General features: G+C 40.0%; 3 protein-coding genes and 1 long non-coding RNA gene across 14 annotated transcripts in view; 1 reads left to right on the forward strand and 3 right to left on the reverse strand.

The window, feature by feature from the left end:
* lrch3 (leucine-rich repeats and calponin homology (CH) domain containing 3) overlaps positions 1-18,065 on the reverse strand; it is a 108,174-nt gene extending 90,109 nt beyond the window's left edge. For 9 of the 11 annotated variants that reach the window (XM_069897184.1, XM_069897181.1, XM_069897180.1 and 6 more), the window contains exon 1: positions 10,130-10,414. In XM_069897184.1, the coding sequence (XP_069753285.1) occupies positions 10,130-10,406 (277 nt within the window). In that variant the 5' untranslated portion in view covers positions 10,407-10,414. Of the gene's footprint in view, positions 1-10,129; positions 10,415-17,736 lie in introns of those variants that run through there. The other 2 variants (XM_069897178.1, XM_069897183.1) reach the window with 2 other exon arrangements.
* Positions 10,829-26,298, forward strand: part of rubcn (rubicon autophagy regulator) — a 118,148-nt gene continuing 102,678 nt past the window's right edge. The window contains exon 1 of the mRNA XM_069897171.1: positions 10,829-10,915. The gene's annotated coding sequence lies outside the window, so the exon portion shown is untranslated. The remainder of the gene's footprint in view (positions 10,916-26,298) is intronic.
* LOC138742585 (uncharacterized) lies at positions 11,407-16,049 on the reverse strand. Its single transcript, XR_011344272.1, has 3 exons — positions 15,807-16,049; positions 12,352-12,451; positions 11,407-11,813 (listed from the first exon to the last, which is right to left on the reverse strand). It is a non-coding gene; the product is annotated as an uncharacterized lncRNA (long non-coding RNA).
* The window catches only part of LOC138742583 (UAP56-interacting factor-like), a 32,332-nt gene continuing 28,058 nt past the window's right edge, over positions 22,025-26,298 (reverse strand). The window contains exon 10 of the mRNA XM_069897192.1: positions 22,025-25,022. Within this exon, the coding sequence (XP_069753293.1) occupies positions 24,927-25,022 (96 nt within the window). The 3' untranslated portion in view covers positions 22,025-24,926. The remainder of the gene's footprint in view (positions 25,023-26,298) is intronic.

A 26,298-nucleotide genomic window follows, 5' to 3' on the forward strand; every position in this document is an offset into this window, starting at 1 on the left:
GTAAGTTTACAAAGGTGCAGTGCATGGTTGTGAAACCATTCTGAAAGAATGGGAAGATCGTGATTTGAAAAGCGATGCTTATAGAGCCTGTTCCAAACCACACAGAAAGCAAGGAAACCCAACCATTCAGCCCTGGATCAAATAATGCCCACATGTTCACATGATGCTAAAGCACAAAATGACACATTGCAGTTTGAACATACTGTATGACACGTCAATTATGGTCACACAAATATTGGCCTGCATTGATTAAGAGTACTTCATGTGGGTTTCTCCAATCAATTTGTTCTTATACCTTTCACCTAAGACTCAGTATGGCAATTATTCACACCAGTGATACTCAGCCACCACCCCCCACCCCCAAAATATATTCTATGCCTTTCCAAATTTGCTTCTTCCAAGTGGTATTCAATATCCAGGGTGAAAGATTACAATCAACAGCAATTAGCAACAATATTAAGGCTATCTTAAAGAATGCCATTACATCCGACAAGGTGAAATGAGATAGTATAATTAACTGTGAAGCACCTCTTCGTAATGAACTCAACACCTTCTGTGCTCACTTCAAAAGGGATAAAAATCATGAACCCTTACAAACACCCCCACATCCCTCAGCAACCTCACCTTCCCAGTCACAGAGGTTGATGTGAAAAGAACCTTTACGAGGGTGAACCCTCGGAAAGTGTGTGGCTCACATGGTGAATTGGCCCCATCCTTAAAACCTGCACGGAACAACTGGCTGGAGTTCCTGCAGACATTTTCAATCTCTTGCTGCTACAGTCGGAGGTTCTCACGTGCATCGAAAGGACATTAATCATACTAATTCCCAGGAAGAGCAAGTTGACCTGCTTCAATGACTATTAGCCAGTGGGGCTTATGTCCACTGTGATGACATTCTTTAAAGAATTTGGTTATGGAGCAAATAAATTCTCATCTCAGGAAGGATCAGGACCCACTTCAATTTGCCCAGCATTACAACATGGCCTGTTACTGTAATGTATCTCAAAATTTAAAATTTAAAAACATAAAAATGGGCTTAAATTACTATCGACTGGTGGCTATGACATCCAATATCATGAAATGCTTAGAGAGGTTGGTCATGGCTCACAACAATTCAAGCTTACCAACTAGCCTTGACCCACTTCAACTTACCTACCAGCTAAATAAATCCGCAGTAGATGCCATCTCTCCAACATTCTACTCTGCCCTAGAACACCGGGACTTGAAGGACACCTATGTTAGACTACAGTTCATAAACTATAGCTCAGACTTCGATAATCTCATTCCCAAACTTTAGGACCTAGGCTGAAGTTCTCCTTCTGCAATTGGACCCTTGACTTCCTGTCCAACAGACCACAATCAGTAAAGATGGGTAACAACAAACAATTAACAACAATGGGCTGATATGATTGGTGTAGCGGTTAGCACAATGCCTTAACTGTCAGCGATCAGTTCTGGGTTTTAAATCCTACACCGTCTGTAAGAGGTTTGTATGTTTACCTGTGTCTGAGTAGATTTTCCCAGGGGTTCCTGTTTCCTCCCACCATTTGAAATGTAATGGGGGTTGTAGGTCAATTGGGTGTAAATTGGGCAGGTCAGACATGTGGGCCAAAATGGCCTGTCTAAATTTAAATTTAACATCTCTTTCCAAGATCACACTCAACACAAGCCCTCAAAGATGTGTATTTAATTTCCGAATACACATGTACCGCACCTACAACTGTACAACTAAATACCATACTATCTCAAAATTTGCCTATACCAGCCATCAAATAATGACAGGATGGTATATAGAATGATTGAAAGCCCAGTGCCAACCTCCCTCTCAACATCAATAAGACAAGGGGCAGAGTCCACAACCCTGTCCACATTAATAACACTGAACCCAAAAGAATAGACAGCTTTAAGTTCTTCAGAATAAATATCTTCAATGACCTGACCAGGGCTAAGCACATTGACGTGATGATCAAGAAAGAAGATCAATACCTCTACTTTCTTAGAAGCTTGGGATGTCTTCCTTGTCCCTCTACAACTTCCACAGGTATTCCAGCGAAAGCAAACCTGATGTGGGAGTTGCTTTGCTCACAATCGGAAGAATCTACAGAAGTCAGCAACTGCACCTCAGAACATAATGTGAATTCCCTCCATAGACTTAATCTAAATTTCCTACTGCCGAGGAAAGGCTGCCAACATATCAAAAGGCCCATCGCACCCTGGACACACTCTCTACTCCTGCTTCCCATTTGTCGGGGGGAGGGGGGGAGGGCAAACGGAGGGAAGGAAGAGGCTCAAGAGTTTGAAAGCATGCACCAACAGGGTTAAAGATTTTCTTCTCTGCAGCAGAATGAAACCCATAAGAGTAGTATGCTTCAGAATCAGAATTATTGTCAAAAACGTGTCACAAATATTGTTGTTTTACGGCAGCAGTATTGTGCATTACAGGTGCAAAAAAAATTGCTGTGAATTATATTTCCGTAATCACACTATTTAAAAATAAATTTTAAAAATCGTGCAAAAGAAGAGAAAAAAGTGTCATTGTCCATTCAGAACTCTGATGGCAGAGGGGAAGAACTGCTTTTGCAACGTTGAGCATTTGTCTTCAGGCTCCTGTACCTTCTTCCTGATGGTAGCAGTGAGAAGAGGCCATGTAGGTGGTGAGGGCCCTTGATGATGGAGGCTGTTTTTTTTGAGACACTGCCTCTTATAGGTGTCCTTAATGGAGTGAAGACTAATGCCCATGATGGCGCTGGCCAAGTTCACAACCCTCTGTAGCCTTTTCCTGTCCTTTGCATTGGCACCTCCATACCAGACAGTGATGCAACCAGTCAGAATGCTCTCCACAGTACAGCTATGATAATTTGCAAGCGTTTTTGGTGACATATCAAATCTCCTCATAATAGTATTAATTCTTCACTCTTTATTGTGGGGGTGGGGAGGGGGGGGGGTTTAGGGGTTAAAAATAGTTTTTTTTTAGTCTTAGTTTTTAGTTGTTAGGGGGAGATGCCGAGATTGGTATTGTATTAACTATGTTACTTTGTACTTGTATTACTTTATTTTGTATTTTTTCTGTACGTGAATTACTTACTTTCTTCATACGTTAAAATTAATAAATAAAGTTTAAAAAAAAATCTCCTCATGATCCTAATGAAATATAGCCGTTGGCTATATTTTTTCATGTCTATATCGATATGATGGCCTAAGGACAGATCTTCAGAGATGTTGATAGCCAGGAATTTGAAGTTCTTTACACTCTCCACTGCTGACCCCTTGATGTGGACTGGTTTGAGTTCTCCTGGTTTGCCAATCATGAAGTCCATAATCAGTTCCTTCGTTTTGCTAACATTGAGTGCAAGTTTGTTGTTGTGACACCACTCCACTATCTGATCAATCTCACTCCTGTGTGCTTCTTCAATGCCACCTATGATTCCGCCGACAACCGTGGTGTCATCGGCAAATCTGTAGATGACATTTGAATTTTGGCAATTGATCTTTATTTTCATTGGAATCCTAAATTCTGTAATTGTTTTCTTTATATGGTTGTGAAAATGTTAACTACAACTTATTCATCTCCTTGCAAAGTACCCTCTCACTGTACTAGGTACTAGTTATCCAGAATTCAAGCAACTGGCAACCCCAAATAAAATGGAGGAAATAAATAATAAATAGATAGATAGATAAATAAATAGGATTAAACAAAAATTTAAAATTGTAAAAGTAAATATTCTCTGAAGCAACACCCAACTCCTTGGTGAAAATGGGAACAAATATTCAGCCAGCAGAGTGCCCAGGTTGTGCCCTGCCTGCAGCAGCTGTTTGAATCAAAGGGTCCTCTACCGGCATCACCTACGGCTCCTAGAACGCTTCCACCAGCGTTGTCTCCGCTCCATCCTCAACATCCATTGGAGCGCTTTCATCCCTAACATCGAAATACTCGAGATGGCAGAGGTCGACAGCATCGAGTCCACGCTGCTGAAGATCCAGCTGCGCTGGATGGGTCACGTCTCCAGAATGGAGGACCATCGCCTTCCCAAGATCGTGTTATATGGCGAGCTCTCCACTGGCCACCGTGACAGAGGTGCACCAAAGAAAAGGTACAAGGACTGCCTAAAGAAATCTCTTGGTGCCTGCCACATTGACCACCGCCAGTGGGCTGATAACGCCTCAAACCGTGCATCTTGGCGCCTCACAGTTTGGCGGGCAGCAACTTCCTTTGAAGAAGACCGCAGAGCCCACCTCACTGACAAAAGGCAAAGGAGGAAAAACCCAACACCCAACCCCAACCAACCAATTTTCCCCTGCAGCCACTGCAACCGTGTCTGCCTGTCTCGCATCGGACTTGTCAGCCACAAACGAGCCTGGAGCTGACGTGGACTTTTACCCCCTCCATAAATCTTCGTCCGCGAAGCCAAGCCAAAGAAAATGTTTGAATGAAATGGCATTCCCCAGGATGAAGAGCTGGCATTGCCACTTGCCACTGGGGTGACTCTTCCAAAGCATCTCCCTATCCCCTGTCTAGTAAGTCTTTATCTTTATTAGCATATTATTAAGTATATTTGTAAGGCTTTACCTATAAACTTGGGGGGAGGGGGGTTCATTATGATCACGGCACAATAGGTAATGTGTTATCATCATTCAGGGTCGTCAAAAGCTTGTCCACGAATGGAAATCCAGCTATTCTTCAAAAGACAAGAATCAATGGCAAACACTAATGGCTGTCTTTTGTTCGCAAAAAGGATTGTGATTCCCAAAGCCCTGCAATCTACAATCCTCAAACAGTTTCATCATGGAATTGAGGGAAAGCATTTGCACAAAACTGTCTCTGATGGATGACCAGATTGAACAACTGTCACAGCCATGTATCCGATGTACCTTGGCTGCAAAATTCCCTGTCAAGACAAATCTACATTCCTGGTCTCAACCAAGCAGGCCATGGAATTATCTTCATATTGACTCTACAGGACCAATTAATGAGGAGCACTACCTAATCGTAGTGAACGCACACTCCAAAGCCTGAGCAGCTACATCGGCTACAATCATGGAACTCAAGTCCATATTCAATTGCTTTTGTTCTCCCGTAACATTAGTGTCAGACAATGGGACACAATTCACTGCGGCCGACTTCAATTTTTTTTGCAAGCAATATGGCATTATGCATATTCAGTCACCTCCATATCATCCTCAGTCCAATGGTCAAGCAGAAGGTTTAGTGGATACATTTAAATGAATTCTGAACAAGGCCGGGGGGGGGGGGGTGGAGGGGAGGTCCAATGAAGGAGATCCTGCAGATGCTCTTGTTAAATTACAGGATCACTCCAAACCCACAAACTCCAGTGGCACTTGGCATGCTGAAAACCTCTTTGGAAGGAAAATACAAGCACCATATGACTTCATATTTCTACAAAGACCAGAATCTGGACCAAGAGATTATGAGATAGAACAACAATATAATCACTGGCATAGATCCAAAGAAAGCATGTTTCATGATGGTCAATGTGTATTGGTGCAGAAATACAGAGATAAGTCAGATGTATGGCAGCTGGGGAGAATACTAAGAAAAATTGGAGATGTTCTCTACCATGTACAAGTTGGACCAGACAGATGGAACAGTAGCAACCTCATTGAAACAACACCTGTGTAACTCAGCCTGGATGCCCTATTGGACGCATTTGAACTTCAGAAAGCACTGAACCACCAATCACACCCATTACACGGAAACGAGCCTATCCCTCTACATCATTGGAACCCTTAAAGAAGTCACAAGGAGTTCAGAGACCAGTGAAGCCCCTTCAAGTATGAGTAACCAGCTGAAAGGATGCCCTAAACAGAGCGAACCCACCAGCGCTAAGAGTGGGTGTTACCGGTTCTCGGGACTTGAGCCATCAATCAACTAATCCAGTCACATGTGTGTGAGATGGCTTGTGAAAGTTCCCTCGGGACCAAGGGCATTGTAAATACTTTAAATAGTTCTCTAATTGTAAATAAAAGGGTTCATTTTTTGGATTTGGGAAAACACTGGTGTCAGTCATTTCTCTCTGGGTCTAACAAGGTGGAAGTTTGTATTCCATACAACACATGAACAGAACAAAAATTTGGCACATTTACAATACTTGGCATATTGAGTAATTTAATTTATACTGTTATTGTTGCTATCTGATGCACCTGTGTGGCTGCAGCAAGAAAGAATTTCATAGAATCACACACACACACAAACACACACACACACACACAACAATAAACTCTCATACTCTGATAGTCTGGAGTTATGTGTAAGCCAGATCAGAAGAGCTTAGATTTTCTTCTCCAAAGGCTATGAGCAAAGCAGATGGGCTTTTAAAATGGCAATTTCTGGTTGCATGGTCATTATTAGTTCAATTTTAAAGTCCAAATACTTAATTGATTCCAAGATTTTAAACTCCCCAGCTGTCTCCATGGGTCTTATTTTTGGATTGACAGTTCAAGTCTTTGGCTACAAGTCTAGTAATGTAACCATTTTAGATATCAATCCAGTTCATTTCAAGAAAGAAGAAAAATCAAAAGAACATTAGATTTTTTAAAAATCTGAATTTTCAAGTTTCCTATTCCAAGAATATGACATTGCTGACTTGACTGGTAGTCTCTTGCTAATTCACACATTTTAAAACTGAGCTTGAGTTACAGAAAATTAAAGACTTAAAAGTGATTGTTTGCACAAAAAAGATTAGAAGGAAGAAAAGACAAAAGGGATACATAAAAATACTGAAATAGAAACCAGAGTAATAACTCATAGGAACTTCTGAGGGAAGTTCTGAGGTAATCAGGTCCTTCGTGGATACACATGCTTTCCTATTTCCTGAAAAAATGAGAAGAAACAAAACTGAACAGCCACTCCATCATTCTCCAAAACAATATTACGACCTTTAATGCATTTCAAGCCTCAAAATGTAAATTATAGTAGGCCACACCTTTTAAAAGGTAAAAAAAAATATTTGGTGACGTTTTAAGAGAACGTAAGACAAAAGGGAACAAAAACTCAGTTGATTTCCAGATGCAAAGTAACAAAATAAAAATCAATGGTGCATAATAATTTTCTATTATGGCATTTCTCCTCTGATAGTTATATTTAAAAATGAAGCGATTATTTAAAATTCACTCCCAAAATTAAGACCATTGAAATAAATTAAAATATTTTAGAACACTTTAACCTACTCATAAAACTGTCAGTCCAATTCTTCAAACTCCAAATATGTTCAAAAGTCCCAAGAATCACATTCAACCAAAGTTATGAAATCTTATATCACAAATGAAAACTTATTTTTTTCATTAGTAGCACATTCAAAATAGGTTGTAAACTTCCAAGTAAAACTTGGTTATGAAATTCATTTTTATTCTTCAGCCAAGATTCCATGCAAGAGAGGAACTGATTTGTTAAACTGATAGCGATTTACCAACAGAAAACCAAATTATCCTAGTATCTACAGATGGGAGTTTTGAACCCCAAATTACAGGTACTAATCATAACACATTTAGACATTTGTAGTTAATGACATAAACCATTGCAAACTATGCAGAGGTCAATCAGTATTTCATGCAGGATAATCTATTTTCAAAAGCAAGGAAACAAACACTAATTTTTATACTTTTAACTAAGATCAGAGCAAACTAAAACTGATGAGATTCAGGACCACAAATCTTTCCAAATCAATGATAAAGTTTTAAACAAATGATACAGAGTATATTAATTACATTAATAAACTGAAAGTTTCAATCAAAACAAACAGTAAAACAATCTAGGCCACAATCATCAAACTTGAGTACAGATTATAAGAAATAGTTAAAACAAAACAAATATATGTGTACATTTATTCTGTAAGCCTACATCTAGGAGAAAAATAGAATTGTCTTATGAGGAGTTTTATAAATCAAATTAAAGTAGATCAGGAAGACACAGTTTGACTGAACAACCAGACAGTATGAATCAGAATCTCTATGATCACTAACAGTAAATGATTTGTAGAATTCATTTTCCAATGGTTATTATAAAATGTCTACAAGAAATAGTACCGCAAGAGGAAATACAAAGTAAATTTATTAAAAGTAGTTAAATTTGAAGTTGTAGTGGGCTGATAGATTGTTCAAACAGATAGTTGTTTGCAAGTGTACTACTTTAATTTTATCTTTCATTTTAAATAGTTTCCAAATGTTGTTTAGTGTTTGTTAAAATTAAAGACATTAACAAATATCCAGTGGTTGTGAGAGCACTGAGAGCTGAGGAACTTGGAAGTTACTAAACATTTGTTCAAAACTAAAACTGATTATGTCCTTATTTGTTTATTAATCTTTAAAAACAGAAAAAAACTGTAAAAACTTAAGCTTAGAATCTGGAAATCAAACTTGAAAACAAATACTCCAAATTAACCTTAGCAAAATGCAATATATTCACAGATCTTAATTCTCATTAGAACGCAACATATAATAAATATGCACATCTATAAACATCTTCAATTTTGGAAATTAAAAAAAAATTACCCTTCTCATGAATTTGTGCCTCCACCTCTTACACCAACACTACCCAATACCACCTTCATTTTAATCTCTCTTGTCCAGAAAGAACAATTGAGATAATACTCAACTTCAGAAGGTAAACCATATTTTAAAAAAATGTTACAGTTCCCTGAGAATTAAACAAGCAGAGTAGATGGGGGGGGGGGGGGGGGCGGGTGGGGTGGGAAGGACTGTGAGTGTTGTTGGAATTTCAGAATTCATTTGACGAAGTACCATTTAAGTGCATAAAATAAGCTCATGTGTTAGCTTGGATTGAACACTGATAATTGAATAGAAGATAGAGTCGGAATGAGGACAAGTATTTTTCCAAGCATCAGCATTTGGGCCTCAATTATTTACAATTTATGTCAATGCTCTGGAGGAGGAGGAGGCAGAATGTAACATATAGTAAGTTTGCCAATGTCAAAAATAAGGTGAAAGGGCATATTATGATGGAGGTATTATGATTCTGCAACAGGGTGATTGGTTAAGTACATGAGCAAAAATATGAACTCTTAATGTAGAAACCTACAATTTTATTTTAAAAAGATAAAGGCAAATATCTGAGCGGAGAAAGACTGCAGATGAGCAAGGTGTTTTGTGGAAAAAGTTTCCACGCAGGTGCAACATATGGCCAGGAAGTCAAATGACATATTATTGTTTATTGCACAGGTGAATTTGCTGCTGGTTAGGCCAAATCTGGAAATTGTGCACAATTTTAGTCCTTTGATTTAAAAAAATCAAACCAATATTGGAGGAAGTCGAAGCGATCTGCTCATCCCTGAGTTGATAGGAAGGTCCTATCAGGAATGTCTATTTTCTTTGGAGTTTGGAAGAACGATGAGCAATTTTATTGAAACATTTAAAAGACTTGAGGTGGGAGGGGATCACATCACAGTTGACGTTGAGATGCTTTCGTAACTGAGAGAATATCAAACAAAACTAGGAGGGATTCATTTAAAAGTCATTTGCACGATCAGGAGGCACAAGTGCCACAAGACTCGCACCACCAGGTTCAGGGACAGCTGCTCCCCCTCCACCATCAGACTCCTCAACCACAAACTGCATCAGGGACTCATTTCAGGACTCTTTTGCACTTCATTGATTTCTGTCAGTTTGTTTACATTTCTTTATTGCACACTGAATACAGTTTTTGGTGCTGCATGACCCCCTAAGTGCCTCGCCCACAGGGAGAAAATGAATCTCAGGGTTGTACGTGATGTCATACGTGTACCCTGACAATAAATCTGAGAGGCTGGTGAATCTCTGAAATTCTTTACTGCAGTGTTATGGGGGTTTTGATCACTGGGTAATTCCCATTGGCAACACACATAATCGCCTGAACTTTTAAATTATTCCTTCTACACTTCTGCTGAGTTTTTTCCATAGTTCCCCCCCCCCCCCCCACCCAGATTTCCAGGAGCTGTATTCTTTATAATTCCCTAGTCCCCCCCCCCCCCTCATCGTGCCCGAAGTGATGATACTTGCGGTTGAAGCGTGAATCCGTCCCCCTCCCCCGCGCGTTCTCATCCACGAGCCGCGCGTTCACGCCTCCGTGTTGACCTCAGTGCGCGAGCTTCCACCACGCCGCGTGCTCGGCCTCGCTCACCCGATTGCGTGGTATCTGTCAAGTCCTGGTTCACCGCGCTCCTCGGGAACTCCTTCAGTTTCCTCCCGCTCAAGTTCAACACGCCGGTGGCAGCAGCCTCCTCCAGAGCTCGCTCCAAACTCCTGTTCCAAGGGATGTGACCCGACGCCGGGCCATTGGCACCGTTACCGCCTCCGCCATCGAATCCGTTGAACCCAGCGCCGCTTGGCGTCGCGAGCTGACAGTCCGACATCAACATCGCCGCCGCCATTATCGACCTCTGACTGCCACTGCGCATGTGCGAGCACCGACCCCGTCTGCGCATGTGCGAGCACCGACCCCCGTCTGCGCATGTGTGGGGTGCAGGCCCACAGCAACCACAGAATGGCTGGGAAGGAGGCGTTTAAACATTCCCGCCTCCCCCCCCCCCCCAAGTTCCGTGAAATTCTCATCAGTCTTCCAGGGAGAAATTTGGGGACCGCCACATATTTCCAAAATAGCTGGTCTTGAGTCGGTGTTGATGGCTCCGATCAACGTGTCAGGAGTGGCCCGGAGTCGTGCACTTGACGGAAACCGAACAATCTCTTGCTAAGGTCAACTCATCCCAAACCGTTTTGGCGGCGATTTGTTCGCCCTTCCATTCACAAATGAGTTTGAAGAGATGATGAAGAGGACTGGCAAGGCCAGGATAGTGGCCGTGGACTTCAGCACAGCCTTTGACAGAGGTCTCTCATGGTAGGAGAGCCCCGTTTGCATGGGATCCGGGGAGAACTGGCCAACTGAATATCGAATTGGCTTTTCTTTTTGGTAAGGGTCAGAGGATGGTCACGTTGGGAAGCCTGTGTCCAGGAGGCCTTTGTCGTCTCTATTAGCAATGTAGATGAGCATGTTTGTGGATGACCCCAAAATTGGTGGTGTGGACAATGAAGGGTGTCCAGCAGGTGGAATGACCCAGCCATGTTTATCAAAATAAGCTATGGATAGTTCAGTCCAACACGTTTACTCCAGAATCTTTGGAGCAGTTTGGTTTCAAGCAAAGAAGCGTGAATCCGTCCCCCTCCCCCGCAGTTTGGTTTAAAACAAAGAACGAAAAGGTCAAAAGAGTAAATGTACAACATGGACTCTAAAGGGCTCTACAAATAGGTAAAAAAAAGGCACTAGAGACATCATTTGCCTGGTCATAAAACAGGAAATTCCATAATGGGGAAGAGGGAAATGGTAGAACAATTACAGAGAAGTGAATACAAATAACTTTCCAGTAATGTTTGAGAACCAAAAAAATCTAATAACACTGGCAAAATTAATTGCATGGAAAGCTGATAAATCCCCGAGCCCTGATATTTTGTATCCTAGAGTATTAATGGAGGTAGTAGCCATTTAAATAATATTTGCATAATTTATTTTCCAAAGCTCTGTTGTTCCAAAGTTCAAGTTCATTGTCATCCGATTGCAAATATCCATCCCGACAAAATTGCATCTCCAGACCACAGTGCACACATCCGTCATACAAATAAAATATATACATAGTGATCCAAAATAAATATATCTAAAAATAATTTACAGATTGGTAAAATTGTTCAACAGTCTCACTGTCTGCAGGAAGAAACTTGTTTTTACCTTCCTTGAAGGTAATGTCTCAAAGGTGCTGTGTGCTAGATGGTAAGGGTCCTCAATGATTCTTTGACCCTTCTTTAAGCACCGCCTCCTGTAATATATAAATTAAGGGGAGACCCCAATGATCTCTCAGCAGTTTTAATCACACTATTTATTCTGACCTCTGATCTGATGCTTTGCAGATACCATATCACACTTATGCTGCCAGCCAGGAACAGCTACCATAAATTGATGATTAGCAAATGTAATCCCACTGTTTAAACAAAGTAGGGAATACTGCAAACCACAGAACAATTAGCAGTGGGTCATTATTGTTAATGTCTTTAAAAGAGATAGATTGTGGGGGTTTTGTGTGTAGGTCACTTCACAAACAGAGTAACACTTCACAAAAGATATCTCATTTGGTGGGGATGTCACATGATGAAGTTGAGCCAGGATGAGAAATCTGGCTCTTCAGGGAAAAAGTTTAAAAAAAAGAAAATAAGAAGTGAAGAGACAAGCTTGAAAATTCATCTACAGTGAAGGTGAACTACTGGAGTCAACAGACAAATGCCACCCAAGGACAAAGAAGTGGAAGAAAAGATAGAGCGACTAGAAGAAAAAGAAAGAAAAGACAAAGAAGGGCCTACCTTATCGTCGAGGCCAGGACTTGGAGTAGCGTCGGCTCTCCGTTCGAGGAGAGCCTCCCAGCTCGTTGCCCTCCCCCCTCCCGAGCGAGCCAAGGCATCCCTGCAACAAAAGGGATGTCCGGTCGAGGAGGGTAGTGACATGGTATCAACCTGCCAGAATGGCTCATGAAGCCTGTGGGCCAGGACCCTGGATGATCGTAGAGGATGACAGAAGAGGAACAGCTGATTGAGGAGGGGTGGGGGTGGTGAACAACAACAACAGGAAGAAGCAGAAGTTATAAAAGAGGAGGAAGAGGAAGGATACTTGAGCATGGAAGAAACACTGGAAGAGGAGGAGAGGGTAAGGCAGAAAATTAAGGCTGCTACTTTTACTAAAGACCTCTTAACTATTATTTAGTATTAGGTTTTGAGGACAACTGAGATGCGACTTTTAGATGGAGATTTAATACCCCTGTAGTATGTTATTGAAAAGGGAAGATTTTTGTCAGTTTATTAGAGATCAGATAAAACAATTCCTGGCTAGTAATGAAGATTCAATGGATACTAAATTTGTTCTTTGGGTCACTATGAAAGCTTTTATTTGTGGCCAAATGATACATTTTTCTTCTAAGATCAAAAAGGAATATTTGGCTCGTTAATACTTTAGAGAGGGATATATTGACCTTAGAGAAAGAGCTACCAAGACGGCTGTCAGACGATCGTAAAATAATTTCAATGAATAGAAAGTTACAGTATTATACATTGCAATCTTATTGAATGGAAAAAAATGATTATTAGTTTTAAACAGATATTATGAATTGGCAGAACAGGCACATAAAATTTTGGCATGGCAACTGATGACAGGAGTCTAGAGTTATTACTGTTACCTGAGTGGAAAAAGATTGTGTATCATACAAACCACAAGATATAAATGATTAATTTAAGCAATTTTATATGAAATTATATAAATCAGAGTCAGTACAGGAAGAATTTTTGGATCAAGTTAATTTATCTAGATTAAGTGGGGAGGAGCAGAAATCTTTTTAGGAATTTCTTTGTCAGTTGCTGAAGTAGCGAAAGTTATGTCCTCGTTACAAAATAATAAATCTCCAGGTGAAGATGGGTTTACATCTGAATTTTACAAGGAATTTAAAGATGTTTTGATTCCAGTATTTATGAAAGTTTTGTTACAATTGGACCAGACGGGAAATTTACCCGATTCCTTTAAAACAGCTGTTATAATGGTTATTCTAAAAAAGGTAAAGATCCATTAATGACATCATCTTATAGACCAATATCTTTAATGTAGATTATAAAATATTAGCTAAATTGTTGGCCAATAAGTTGGAAAACGTTTTGCCGAAATTGATTAATAAGGATCAAACGGGATTTATTGAAAATAGAAAATCAGCAGATATTGTGACCCGGTTGCTTAGTTTAATTCATCTAGTTCAAAAGAAAGGTACCAACAGTGTGGCAGTAGCATTAGATGGAGAGAAGGCTTTTGATAGAGTGGAGTGGGACTTTCTTTTTAAAACACTAAATTTGGATTGGGTCAAATATGTGCAACTTGGATAAAAACCACTATATAAAGACCCAAAAGCAAGGGTTGTGACAAATTATGTTATGTCTGATTATATTCAATTGACTATATCAACTAGGCAAGGCTGTCAATTATTGCCCACTTTTTTTGTATTGGGAATTGAACCTTTGGCCAAATTAATTAGAAAAGACCCAAATATTAAAGGTATTAGAACAGGTACTAATGAACATAAATTAAGTTTATTTGCGTATGATGTAATTGTATTCCTGACTGATCCTGAAAGATCATTATGTAAATTACAACTGCAATTGGAATATGGTAGTGTGTCGGGATACAAGATGAATTGAGATAAAAGTGAGATAATGCTGTTGGCATTTGGTGATTACGCTCAGTGTCAACAAAAAACAAAAATTTAAATGGCCTGAAGGATGTATAAAATATTTAGGTGTTCGAATTGACAGTCAGTTAGATATTCTTTATAAAATTAATTATGGACCGCTGTTTCAGAAAATTGAAGCAGATTTAAAAAGGTAGATTGATCTAACAATTACATTAATAGGTCAAGTAAATTGTATTAAAATGAATATTTTTCCTAGGGTTCAATATCTATTCCAATTCTTACCTATTGTCGTATCCAAGAGGTTTTTTTTAAGGATTTAAATAAAATTATACAAAAGTTTTTATGGAAAGGCAAGATGCCAAGGATTTCTATGGAGAAACTGACTTTGAGGTTTGATTCGGGTGGTCTACAACTTCCTAATTTTGAATATTATTATAATGCAGTCCAACTACGATTTCCTGTCTCCTTTTTTGAGGAGGGAGATAAAGTGGCATGGGTTAATGATGAAATGAATAAAATAGGTGAACAACAGCCTGAAGAGGTATTACACAAATGGAATGAAGCGTTATTAACTGGGGAAGTAGATACTCCAATATGGAGACATTTGATAAGAGTATGGCATAATGTACATAGATTGATTGGAATGAAGGGATACTGATTAGCAAATATGCCATTGGTACAAAATATGCCTTTTACATTGGACAATAGAATTTTATTAACTAGTCAAAGAAAGGACTAGTTTATTAAAGATTGTTATCAAGGTAGACATTTAATGACATTTGATCAATTGAAAACAACTTATGGAATACAAAATACTGCAATATTTGGATATTATCAATTAAAGGCCTTTTTACGAGAGAATTTGACTTAGCTATATTTATTTCCACAAGATGATGAAATTGAAATTATTATAACTAATCCAAATCTTAAATAGATTATATTGGTTATGTATCTTTTGCTTCTAAGAGGAGCTATTAAAAAAAGATTTTCATAAATCCAGAGTTGGGAAGATGATTTAGGTATAGTTATAAACAATAAAAATTGGGCCCAGATATATCATGACAATATGAAAATTACAATAAATGTTAGATATAGAGTGGTTTAATATAATTTTCTTTACATCATTTGTATATTGCACCTCAAAAGCAGAAATTAGACGTCAGATAAATGCTTTTGATGTAAACAAGACATTGTTACTTTCTTACATTCCACGTGGACATGTCTTAAATTGAATTCCTTTTGGATCAAATTGATTGATTTTCTACAACAAATTGATTCCACTTCCACAAAATCCTATGCTATTTTTACTAGGAGATATATCAAAGGTTTATCTGGAATCTAATTTGGATTGGTCTCAGGAATTTTTAAAGATTGCATTGGCAGTTTTAGAAAATTGCAACTTCCATGCAGTTTCATGGAAATTGGAAACAGATCTAGCATTAGAGCGTTGCCACAGTGAAATTTGAAGTTGTATACCTTTGGAAAAAAATTACATATACTTTAAGGAACAAGCCAAATACTATCACATAAGTTCAAATCTTGCCTATTTCAAAAATTCTCTTGAAACAGCTATTCTTGCAAATGTTCAGTTACCTTTCAAATGTCTCAAGGATATTTTCTCAGCATCACTGTCGAAGTGAAATCATAGGTCACGAAGTCGTGGGCAAGTCAGTGGCAGATCTGACTTTGAGAGCTCCTGGTACAGCGCAAGCCCACAGCCTCGTGGCTGATATCATAAAGGTCCCTGGAATGGCAAGCGTCATCAAGTTCCGAGGGATTTAAATGCACAAGAGAGTTCTATTCAAGACAGTTGGTTCAACTCACTTTCGACTCTTAGTGGTTCTTTTGCTCACTGCATGCCTTGTGCGACTACATTGATGACCCTGACGGTCCAAACAGCATTTGGACCCAATGATGACCGATCCTAGTACACAGAATGCAGTTTCACTGAAAATACTGACTTTCTGGACCTTGCAGCCACAGGTCTGGTTTGAACCGGCTGAAGCCCAATTCCACGTCAGGCAAATAGTCTTGAACGCCACAAGGTACTACTATGTGGTCGGTTCACGCGACCAGGAAATAGCAGGCCACATCATTGACTTCCTACACTAGCCACCAGTTGTGGACAGGTATGAAACAATCAGGATGCTCGTGATCCGTACTTTTGGCCTCACCTGCCATGAGCGTGCATTACAGTTGCTCCACATAGACAGCGTAGGCGATCGTGTGCTATCAGCCTTCATGAATGAGATGCTGGCACTAGCAGACGGCCATAAGCCATGTTTACTGTTCGAACAAGTCTTTCTCAAGCAGATGCCAGAAGATACCTGCTGCCTCATTGCTGATGATTTCAGTGAGCCACGCAAAGTAGCGGCCTGCACAGATATCCTGTGGCACCCCAAGCAGGATGGCGGGGCCTCCATTGACAAAGATTCTGCGTCATGCCACCAACGAAGCCGGTGACACCTCAGGAAGGTGTGATCCCAGTTCGGACTGTTGGTGTCTTTACCACGAAAAATGGGGTCAGGAGCCCAATGCGGCTGCCCACCCTGTTCTGATGAGATGCAAACCATCCCACTACAGTTTGGTTCCAACCATTTCACTGATCATTAAACTGGCAGCAGTATCGCAGTCTTTATTAGGTGGAGATTTCCTCCAGGCACACTGCCTCTTAGTGGACCTCAAAGGATGGTACCTTATAAATGCCAAGACCTTCCAGACCTTCTGACTCGGTGGTTTCCCGCCCCACACCTGGAAGAGTACTAGCAGACTTCCCGACCACTATTACACTGCAGTTCTCCACAGAAACCCCTAGGTATGGTGTACAGCACCACATTCCCACTCAAGGACCACTGCTATACGCCCAGTCGTGCAGGCTCCCGCCCAACAAACTCTACCACACGAAGGAGGAGTTCAGGAAAATGGAGATAGGGATTGTTTGGTGCCCAGACAGTCCATGGGCCTCTCCACTGCACATGGTGCCAAGTCAGCTAGAGGACAGAGGCCATGCAGAAGGCTCATCGACACTACCACGGTCAACTTTTACCCAGTGCCCCACATTCAGGACTTTACAGCCAATTTGCCTGGGGCATGCATCTTCTCCAAGGTCCACCTGGTCTGTGGTTTTCACTAGATTCTCATCCACCCCAGCGAGGCCTCCAAAACAGCCCTCGTCACCATTTGGCCTATTCAATTTCCTGCAGATGCCTTTCAGACAAGAACGCAGCACAGACTTTCCAGCGGCTCATGGACTCAGTGGGACATGGCTTGAATTTCATCTTCATCTACTTAGATGATATCCTGATCATCAGCTGCTCAACTCAAGAGCATTTTAAGCACTTGTGCCAATTTTGCTGGCCAACAATCCCACGAAGTGCCAGTTCAGGCTGTCAGCCATTGATTTCTTTGGACAGCGCATCCCTTGCAGGTGCAAGTCGAGACCATACTCTAGTTACCAGGCCAAGTACAGTAAAGGGCCAACAGGAGTTCATGGGCATGATCAACTTTTACCACCAATTCTTACCATCAGCAGCCCGAATCATACGACTCCTGTTCAGTCTGATGTCCACAGCAATTCCACGGAAATCACCTGGGACAGAGTCAGCAGCAGCTTTCGAGCAGGCCAAGGATGCTCTTGTAACGCCACCCTCCTGGTGCACCCACAGGTGGATGTGTCCACAGTCCTTACAGTTGACATTTCCAACTCAGCAGATGAACTGGCTCACAGAGTCGTGGCAAGTCCACAGAAGATCTGACTGTGAAAGCTCTGTGTGCAATGCAAGCCAACAGCCTTGCAGCTGATGTCATAAAGGTCCCAGGATTTGCAAGCATCATTGGGTTCAGGGATTTCTTTTAAATTCAGTTAGTTCAACTCAATTTCGACTCTGTGTCATTCTTTGGCTCACTGCATGCCTAATGTAACTACAAGGTATAAAATTACTGGAAAGATTAAGAGAAAGCCAAAAAATATTATTAAAGGATACTTAAAAAGTGTAACTAGTTGGAAAAAATATGCAGTAAATTCTAACAGAAAAAAAGTGGAGAGGTAGTGTTCCATAAAATTCATCTTGTGGAGAAAATGTTTAATGGAGAATCCAACTCTCAGCAATTATGAATAAGATGTGGTCTTGTAGAGTTTAGGGCACCATGTAGCAAGTTTAAAAGCAGGGCTTCCAATTATGTAATCTTAGGATCATTGCACTTCCCATGTGCTACTGAGACAAGAAACAGGAAGATAGTGCAATTTCATGCATGGTTAAGGAGTTGATGCAGAATGGGGATATTTTAGGGCCCCTTCCAGGGCAGGTGGGACCTATACAAGAGGGAATGGGTTGCACCAGAACTAGAGGGGAACCAATATCCTCATAGGGAAGTTAGTGCTAATTGGGAGGGAGTAAACTAGAATGGCAGGAGAATGGGAACGAGAGGACAGCAAATGGAGGAGTTGAGGGGATGACAGATGCTAAAGCAAACAAGTCTGAAAAGAAGGACAGGTGAATGATCATAATGACAGAGATGGGATGAAGGCTGTTAATTTCGAAGCAAGAACCATTATAAGCCATGCAGATGAACTTAGAACTTGGATCAGTATGAAATTGTGTTATTTTGGCCACTCAAGTCTTATCTACAAGTGCCTGAGTTTCATCGTTTTCGACTTGATAGAGGAGGTAAAAGAGGTGCAGGCATAGCATTGGTAACCTGTGGGAGTATCACTCCTACACTCAGAGGATCGAATGCTGGGCTCAACCAGTGTGAGTAAAGATCAGAAATAAGATGTAATCACTCTGAAAGGATTATACAGCCTCTCCCCTACTTACCACCTATCTGACTTATGTTTGACCATACATACTTATGACCAAAAAAAATACTGTATTACATTTTTTTAAATTAAAAATATGTAAATATAAAAATTATGCTTGGTCATACATTCACCAGTGCCAACAGCTGCTTGCATACAATGGTGGCTGTCAGACAATATCCTGGTCTTATGTACATCACACCACCTCTCAGGATAAAAGAATGCTGTACAGGTCCAGTGGGCTGTCAGGAGAGCACAGAGCAGTGGGATCAGTGTGGTGACTGATAGCATGGGGACTATATGCCACGTTAACATACATCCAACATGTCCATTTCAAAATCTGACCAGTCGGTCAGAACAGAACTCGGATGCATGTCAGGAAATGGCTGTACTTTAGGTCTCCCAATAGCCACCGAGATTAGAGGACCAGATATGCAGACACGTTATGGAAAGTGGCAGCCTTCAGTTTCACCCAATATTGACAAGGATATGCTTAGCTAAGGCAAAATTTATTATGAGAGTTTCTTGAAGTAGCACATAGATAGGAACCAGGAAGAGGGCTTTTACTAGGCTCAGTCCTGGCAGATGATCAGAGTTTCAGTAGAGCATTTTGGGAACAGTGATCACTATCGGCAACGAAGTGGTTAACGAAGTCATGAACTTCAAATGAGGCATATGCAAGGTTTTGGAAGCTAGACAAGGCAGTGGAGGAATATAAAGGTTGCAGGAAAGAGCTGAAGCAGTGCAATGGGAAATCCAAAAGGGGTAATGAAATGTCTTTGACAAGCAGGATTAAAGACAATCCCAAGGCATATTATACACATTTAAAAAAAAACAAGTGGATGACTAGGGAAAGGGGATAGGATATCTCAAGTGCAAAGGAGGGAAGTTATGCTTGGCATATGAAGTGGGTGAGGTACTAAATGAGTACTTTGCATTGGTATTAACCAAGGAAAGGAACAAGGAGAAGAGGGAGCAGAATATGGAAAATACTCATGTGTAAGAAGATTTTGAGATCAAGAAAGAGGTGCTGTGTCTTCTGAGGACCATTAATGTGCATGTCCCTGGACCTGATGGAATACATCCCAGGTTATTAAAGGAGACAAGTAAAGAGATTGTTAGTGTCTTGACAAAGATCTTTCCATCCTTGTTAGTGACAGGAGAGGTCCCAGAGGGATAGAGAATAGCTAATGTTGTACCTATGTTCAAGAAAGAAAAAAAGTCCAAGAAATTATCACCAGTAACCCTCACATCTATGGTAGGAACACTATTTGAAAGGATACTTATGGATAGAATTTATGCACATTTGAAAAGGCATGGTCAAATTAGGAACCATCAACATTGCTTTGTGGTGGCTAGGTCTTATTTTACTAATTTAATTGAGTTTTTTTGAGATGACAAAACTGTTGATGAGGGTATGGCAGAGGATTTTAAGGCATTTAAAGGTCCCTCATAGTTAGCTGATCCAGAAGGTGTCGATGCATCGGATCTACAGTGAATTGTTAGTCTGGATATGGAATTGCCTGGCCTATTGAAGTCAGAAGGTAGTTATTTGGGCCGGAGGCCTGTAACCAGTGCTGTTCTGCAGTAATCAGTGTTGTGAACCCTGTTGTCTGCAAACGACTTGGATGAAAAGTATGTGGGTGGGCTAGTAAGGTTGATGGCATTATGGACAGTGTAAAGGGCTATTAAAGAATACAACAGGATATTGATGTTACAAATATGGGCAGAGAAATGGAGTTTAATTTAGATAAGTGTGAGATGTTGCACTTTAGGTTAAATGGCACAGAAAATAATAGTTAACAGCACAACTCTTTAAAGCATTGATGTACAGTGGGATCTGCTGGTCCAAGTTCATAACTTACTGAAAGTAGCCATGCAAAAGGAAAGGGTGGTTAAGAACTCATTTGGCTAGTTGCCTTCATTGGGCAGGCCTGTGGAGTAAGGAACTCATGTTGCAGCTATATAAAACTAGTTAAGCTGCACTTGGAAGATTGTGTGAAATTCTTTCATTGAGAGTGGATAGTCAGAATCTATTCTTCCATGGTAAAAGCATCACACACTATAGAACATGTGTTGAACATGAAAGAGAGGGAGCTGAGTGGTGCAAATATTTTACACTGAGTTATAGATGCCTGGAACAGTGATGGAAGCAGATGCATTAGTAGCATTTTGGAGGCTTCTTACAGATGCACATGAAAGGGATGGAGGGAGACCTAAAGTACAGCACATTTATAGTTTGACATGTGGGCTGAAGGGCCTGTTCTGTTCTATTAATTCTATCCTTTCCACAGATCCTACATTTACTCTTTTGTTCATTTGCAGATTTTTGTTTTTCATTTGAGATCTGAAATGCTTAACATATACCTGTACATTTTTGATACGACACAATGTGCAAACTTGCAATATCCAAACTGCAGTTGTATGCAATTTAAGAGTTGATACTACATACATGCCTTTGGGATCTGCCAAAGATACATTTAGTCCCCTATTTTTTTCATTTATATGCCGCTCTTGGTGATATCTTCTGCAATACATTAGGGTTCCATCTGTACACTGTTAAAGACCAGGTGAGAATTTATTGATTCACCTCAGTCTGCCTCGATTATCATACTATTTTGGGATGATGAATATATCTTTCAAATAATGGCAAAATAAAAACTGCTTTTGGTGTATGCAATGAACTCCATTCTTGATCATTGTTCCTGCTCCCCACTGTTAATTTGAACTATTATTCACAACCTCCACATCCTATTTGATTCAGAATTGTACTTTTAATCCCAAAATGTATCCCAGAATACATGAATATTAACATTTAATCTTTTCACTCTTTCTCATCTGTTGCTGAAATTTTGATGCACAATTCAATAACCTAAAGACTACAATTTTGATATTCTTCTGCCATCATTTGTGACATATCATCCACCATCCACTCATTTAAACTGCTAGAAAATAATGGAAGCAAATAACAGTACTTGGGATAAATAATGGCTACAATGTTCATGGACCCATGTTGATTCAAATTCACCAATAATTTATTTTTCGTACAAAATCCCTCAATGCTCTTGACTGTCAGGTCCAAGGACATTTTACTGCACAAATACAACAGGGAGGGATGATAGGCAGGTGGAACCAGATGGCAGAAAGGGATACATAAAGGATATCCAAAAAATAAACCCCAGGTGATGGGCATCATCCTTCAGCACTTGCACCAGATCCAATAGGATCCCACCACCAACAATATCCTCCCATCTCTGCAGGGACACACATTCACTCCTGTCCCAGTACTCTCCTCTGCAAATGTAGAAGTTGCAGGGACCTGAACAACAGTTCTAGTTGAGGCAGAAATTCAAGGGCACGTCTTCCAACCCCATCTATTGCACCCAGTGGTTGCAATTGTGACTTCTACATTGGCAAAACCAGGCACAAACTAGATAACTGTTTTGCAAAGCACCTGCACTATGCACACTGATCATCCAGAGCTTCTGGATGCCTATCATTTCAACACTCCTTTCCATTCTCACACCAGTCTATGTGTTCTTCACCACCACTGCAAGAATAAACAAAAACTAGAAGAACTTCAGTAGGCCTCAACCCAATGTCAAAAACACTTAATTTTCTAATGTGTTTCTTTCCCATTGTTTCCCACCACCCCACTCCCCAAGTCCACCACAGTAACTCTCTTTTGTTCATCTTTTCCATCCATTCTTCCCCCCTGCCCTTACCCAAACTCATCACCCTCCTATCCATCTGCTAATCACTCACACACCCATTTACTTTGGGCACCTCTTCCTTGGTTCATCTTTCCTGTCTCCTACCCATTTTTAGCTACCTATTGTCCACAAACCTTTGAGTCACCAGTCTTTTGCTCTTCTGGTAGTTCCATGTACCTATCATTTTCCCCTTACCTTGTTCCATCCATTAACCCATCTCTAGTCTATATTCTCCCATGATTCCATCTGTCTTTTCTTCTTGTGCTTCGTCATAGCATCAACCAGCCTGTGACTAACCCCTTCTCTCACTTCTATATATTGGCATTCTTCATCCAAAATGCAGATCATCTTTTTGCCTTAGCTCCTACTGCTTGATCTGTTGAGTTCTTCCAGTTTTTAAAATTTTTTTGCTAATGTTTCATCATTATTTCAGATGTCTGATCTGCTAAGTACATCCAGGAGTTTTTATTTCTAACTTACAGTCTCTTCAATTTTGTTTTTAAAGTTTTAATTCACAAGGATTAGGATGTATTCTCCTGTATTGAAGTTTAAAAAATGTTTTCCCTGTATCTCAGAGGATTACAGCACCATCTTGAGTCTAATGGAGGTAGTAACCTTATTATGGAATTATATTAACCTTTTTTAAAATCGCTGAAGGCTTTGCAGAAGAATTTCAAGGTTACTTTGGATGACGAAAAGGATAGCAAGAAGAATGCAAACAGTTGGAAAAGCTACAGCAATTGTTCTTCTAAGTTGGATATTGTCTCACATGTAGGTTACAAATTCTTATACAATATGATCTTGGTATCCAGAAAAATAAAAGATTCATCCATGTTCCTCAACACTTCTGTCCACTAAAAGCATTAACTAGTCTGGTCGTTGAATCAAAGATAAAATTTACAATTTCTACTGCAATTATTCATATTACTTGGATCTTTAATCCAAAAGAAATGCCTCCAATCATGTACCCGTTAATATCTAACTGTATTTTCAATTATTTGTTTTTAAAATGATCCTGCAAATGTGCCAGGAGACTATAGCATGGATATTAATATGTCACAAATTTCTGGAAAATCATACTTATACAAGGAATTATAATTTGTAAAGGAATGGCAATCACACCATACACATTTGATTGGCCATTTGATCTTTGTCCCTCTTTGATATTCATTAGGATCATGAATGATCTTGTACATTCTTCCCCCTACCCTGCCTCCTTCCTTGTATTAACCCAATAAACCTAGATTTTCCGAATAACCAAAAATATGTTGATTTCAGTCTAAATGTACTCACAGCCTTTGCATGTGAAATTCCAAGACTTTACATAAATGTCAGAACATGGGCAGGTAGAGCCAACAGGAGATGCTTTTCCTTCGTTTATGCTTTTACTCTTAACCCACCCGCAAGTCTCCCAACTTTACCTTACCTTCTCTTCCCCCCGACTCAATGTTCCATCATTCATTCACTCTTCCTTGTCCTACAAACCTCTCGTTATACTGACCATCTTTCTTGATGCAAGGTCTAAAGCTAAAATGTCAACATTTCTTTCCTATTCTCTCCCCCCACCCCACCCCCCATGCCTTACCATGGATACTGCTTGACCACCAAGTTCCTCTAACGTGTATTTCTTTATTCAAGATTACATCATTTGCAGTCTTGTGTCTACCAAAATGCTCTGCCTTACAAACATTCAAGAAATAGCATCCACTATAACTACAAAGCTGGCATTCAGACCCATCCTTAAAATGTTAGTTCTGCATACTCCTCTAGCTTCAGCAGAGAGAACACTAATAATGACATTTTTGGACAAAAAAAAAAGACTATCCAATAGACAATTATTCTTGGAAAACTGTGAAACTGTTAAATTTTAATGTTCAAAAAATTAGTCTGAGCTTTCAAAAATACCAAATTTTGGGAAAATTGTGCTGGATTTACATTTTACCTAATTAAGCATTTCTTGAAAGTAAGAAAATTCTGTAGTTGCAATATGATAATTAAGTTTGTTCATTCAGTTCCAGCTCCAGCTATTGTTCCTCAGAAAAAAGCAGTTTAAAAATGTAATCCAAATTCCATTTCTTCTTGTCTCACTGTAAAATCAGTTTCAAAGCAGTCAAGCAGATCCATATGGCGTCAAATTACTTCAGAGTGCAAGTGAATAAGCTCACAAGTATTCTCTGCCAGATGAAATGTCAGTTATCTCATTTATCCCACAGTCACATAGCGTTCCCCTTTGCTTGATGCCACCGCTATTCTCCGTTCCTTGAGAATTGCAAATCGTTCATTTAAAGTGATACCAGTCTAAGGAAGACAAAAACGTTTGTGACAAACATCAAGCCAATTCACACACAAATCTTTCACCCTCAAAGCAAAAGAAATAAATCAATATTTGTTAAATTTGCTGCTTCCCAAAAATGTTGGATAAAGATAAACACTTGACTATAAGAATACAGGGGGAAAATCTATTTTATATGGTTACTTTTTGTTTATGGGCAGCTTAGGGGAAGGAAGGAAGGATCTGTAATCTCAAAGGAGTTATATCAGTAGAGAGACATTACCAACATTGCAAACAATGAGAAGCTGGAAGAACTCAGCAGGTCAGGTAGCATCCATGAAAAGTAATGATCAGTGTTTTGGATTGGGTCTCTCTATTGAGCCTGAAAAAGAAGGGGTGTCATTCTATATGAAATGCAAAAGAAGCTTGGTGGGGGGAAAGAAGTTAAAAGGTATTGGACAGAAAATGGGAAAGGTGGAAAGACCACTGGGAGGTAAAGAAGGAAAGAAAGGTTGAGAGAGAAAAGAATAGGAGAAAAAGGTGAAAATTGTGGAAGCTAAGAGAGGTTAATTAAAATTAGAAAAATCAATGTTCACGTTAGTTTTGAGATATATGACACATTGTTTCTCAAGAACACTGAGAAACTGAAATGATTAGCTTCTGGAAGTTCAAGCTTAAATCAACAAGCGGACAACAAAGCAGTTACCCAATCTGCGTTTAAGGTCCAGGTTGGAAGTTGGCAGTGAAATTAATGAAAACTGTCAAATTCTGCATGGGTACAAGAGGTAGCATCAATACAGTTGATGTAGCTGAGGAAGCCTTGAAGAGTGGTACTAGGATTGGAACAGGAATTGTTTTACATAACTCACTTAAAGTCATGCATACCTGGAGCCCATGTGTGTGCCTGTGACTACACCCTGGATCTGCAAGGGGTGGGGGGAGGTGAGTGGGTTTGCCTCGGAATATCATTTATTTTTTCCCACTGATGATGCTTGACCTAATGAGTTCCTCCAGATTATGTTTGGCTTCAGATTCCAGTATCGGTTATCTCGCGTTTCTCCAGTACAGATGTGTAGTTTTCCTCTAGAGTGGAGGCCAAGGTGAGAACTGACAGAAGTAAATAAAATTATGAGAGGCAATGGATAGGGTAGACAGTTGGAGTAATTGTCCCAGGATAAAAGTGTCAGGTACTAAAGTGAGGGTGGGGGGGGGGGGGGGGGGGGAAGGTTTCCTTTTACTGGAGTTTGGAATGGGCTGCCAGGGATGGTGGATACGTTAGTAGTATTTAAGAGGATTCTTTAA

The sequence above is a fragment of the Narcine bancroftii genome, chromosome 9 (assembly GCF_036971445.1).
Source record: "Narcine bancroftii isolate sNarBan1 chromosome 9, sNarBan1.hap1, whole genome shotgun sequence".
Taxonomy (NCBI): domain Eukaryota; kingdom Metazoa; phylum Chordata; class Chondrichthyes; order Torpediniformes; family Narcinidae; genus Narcine; species Narcine bancroftii.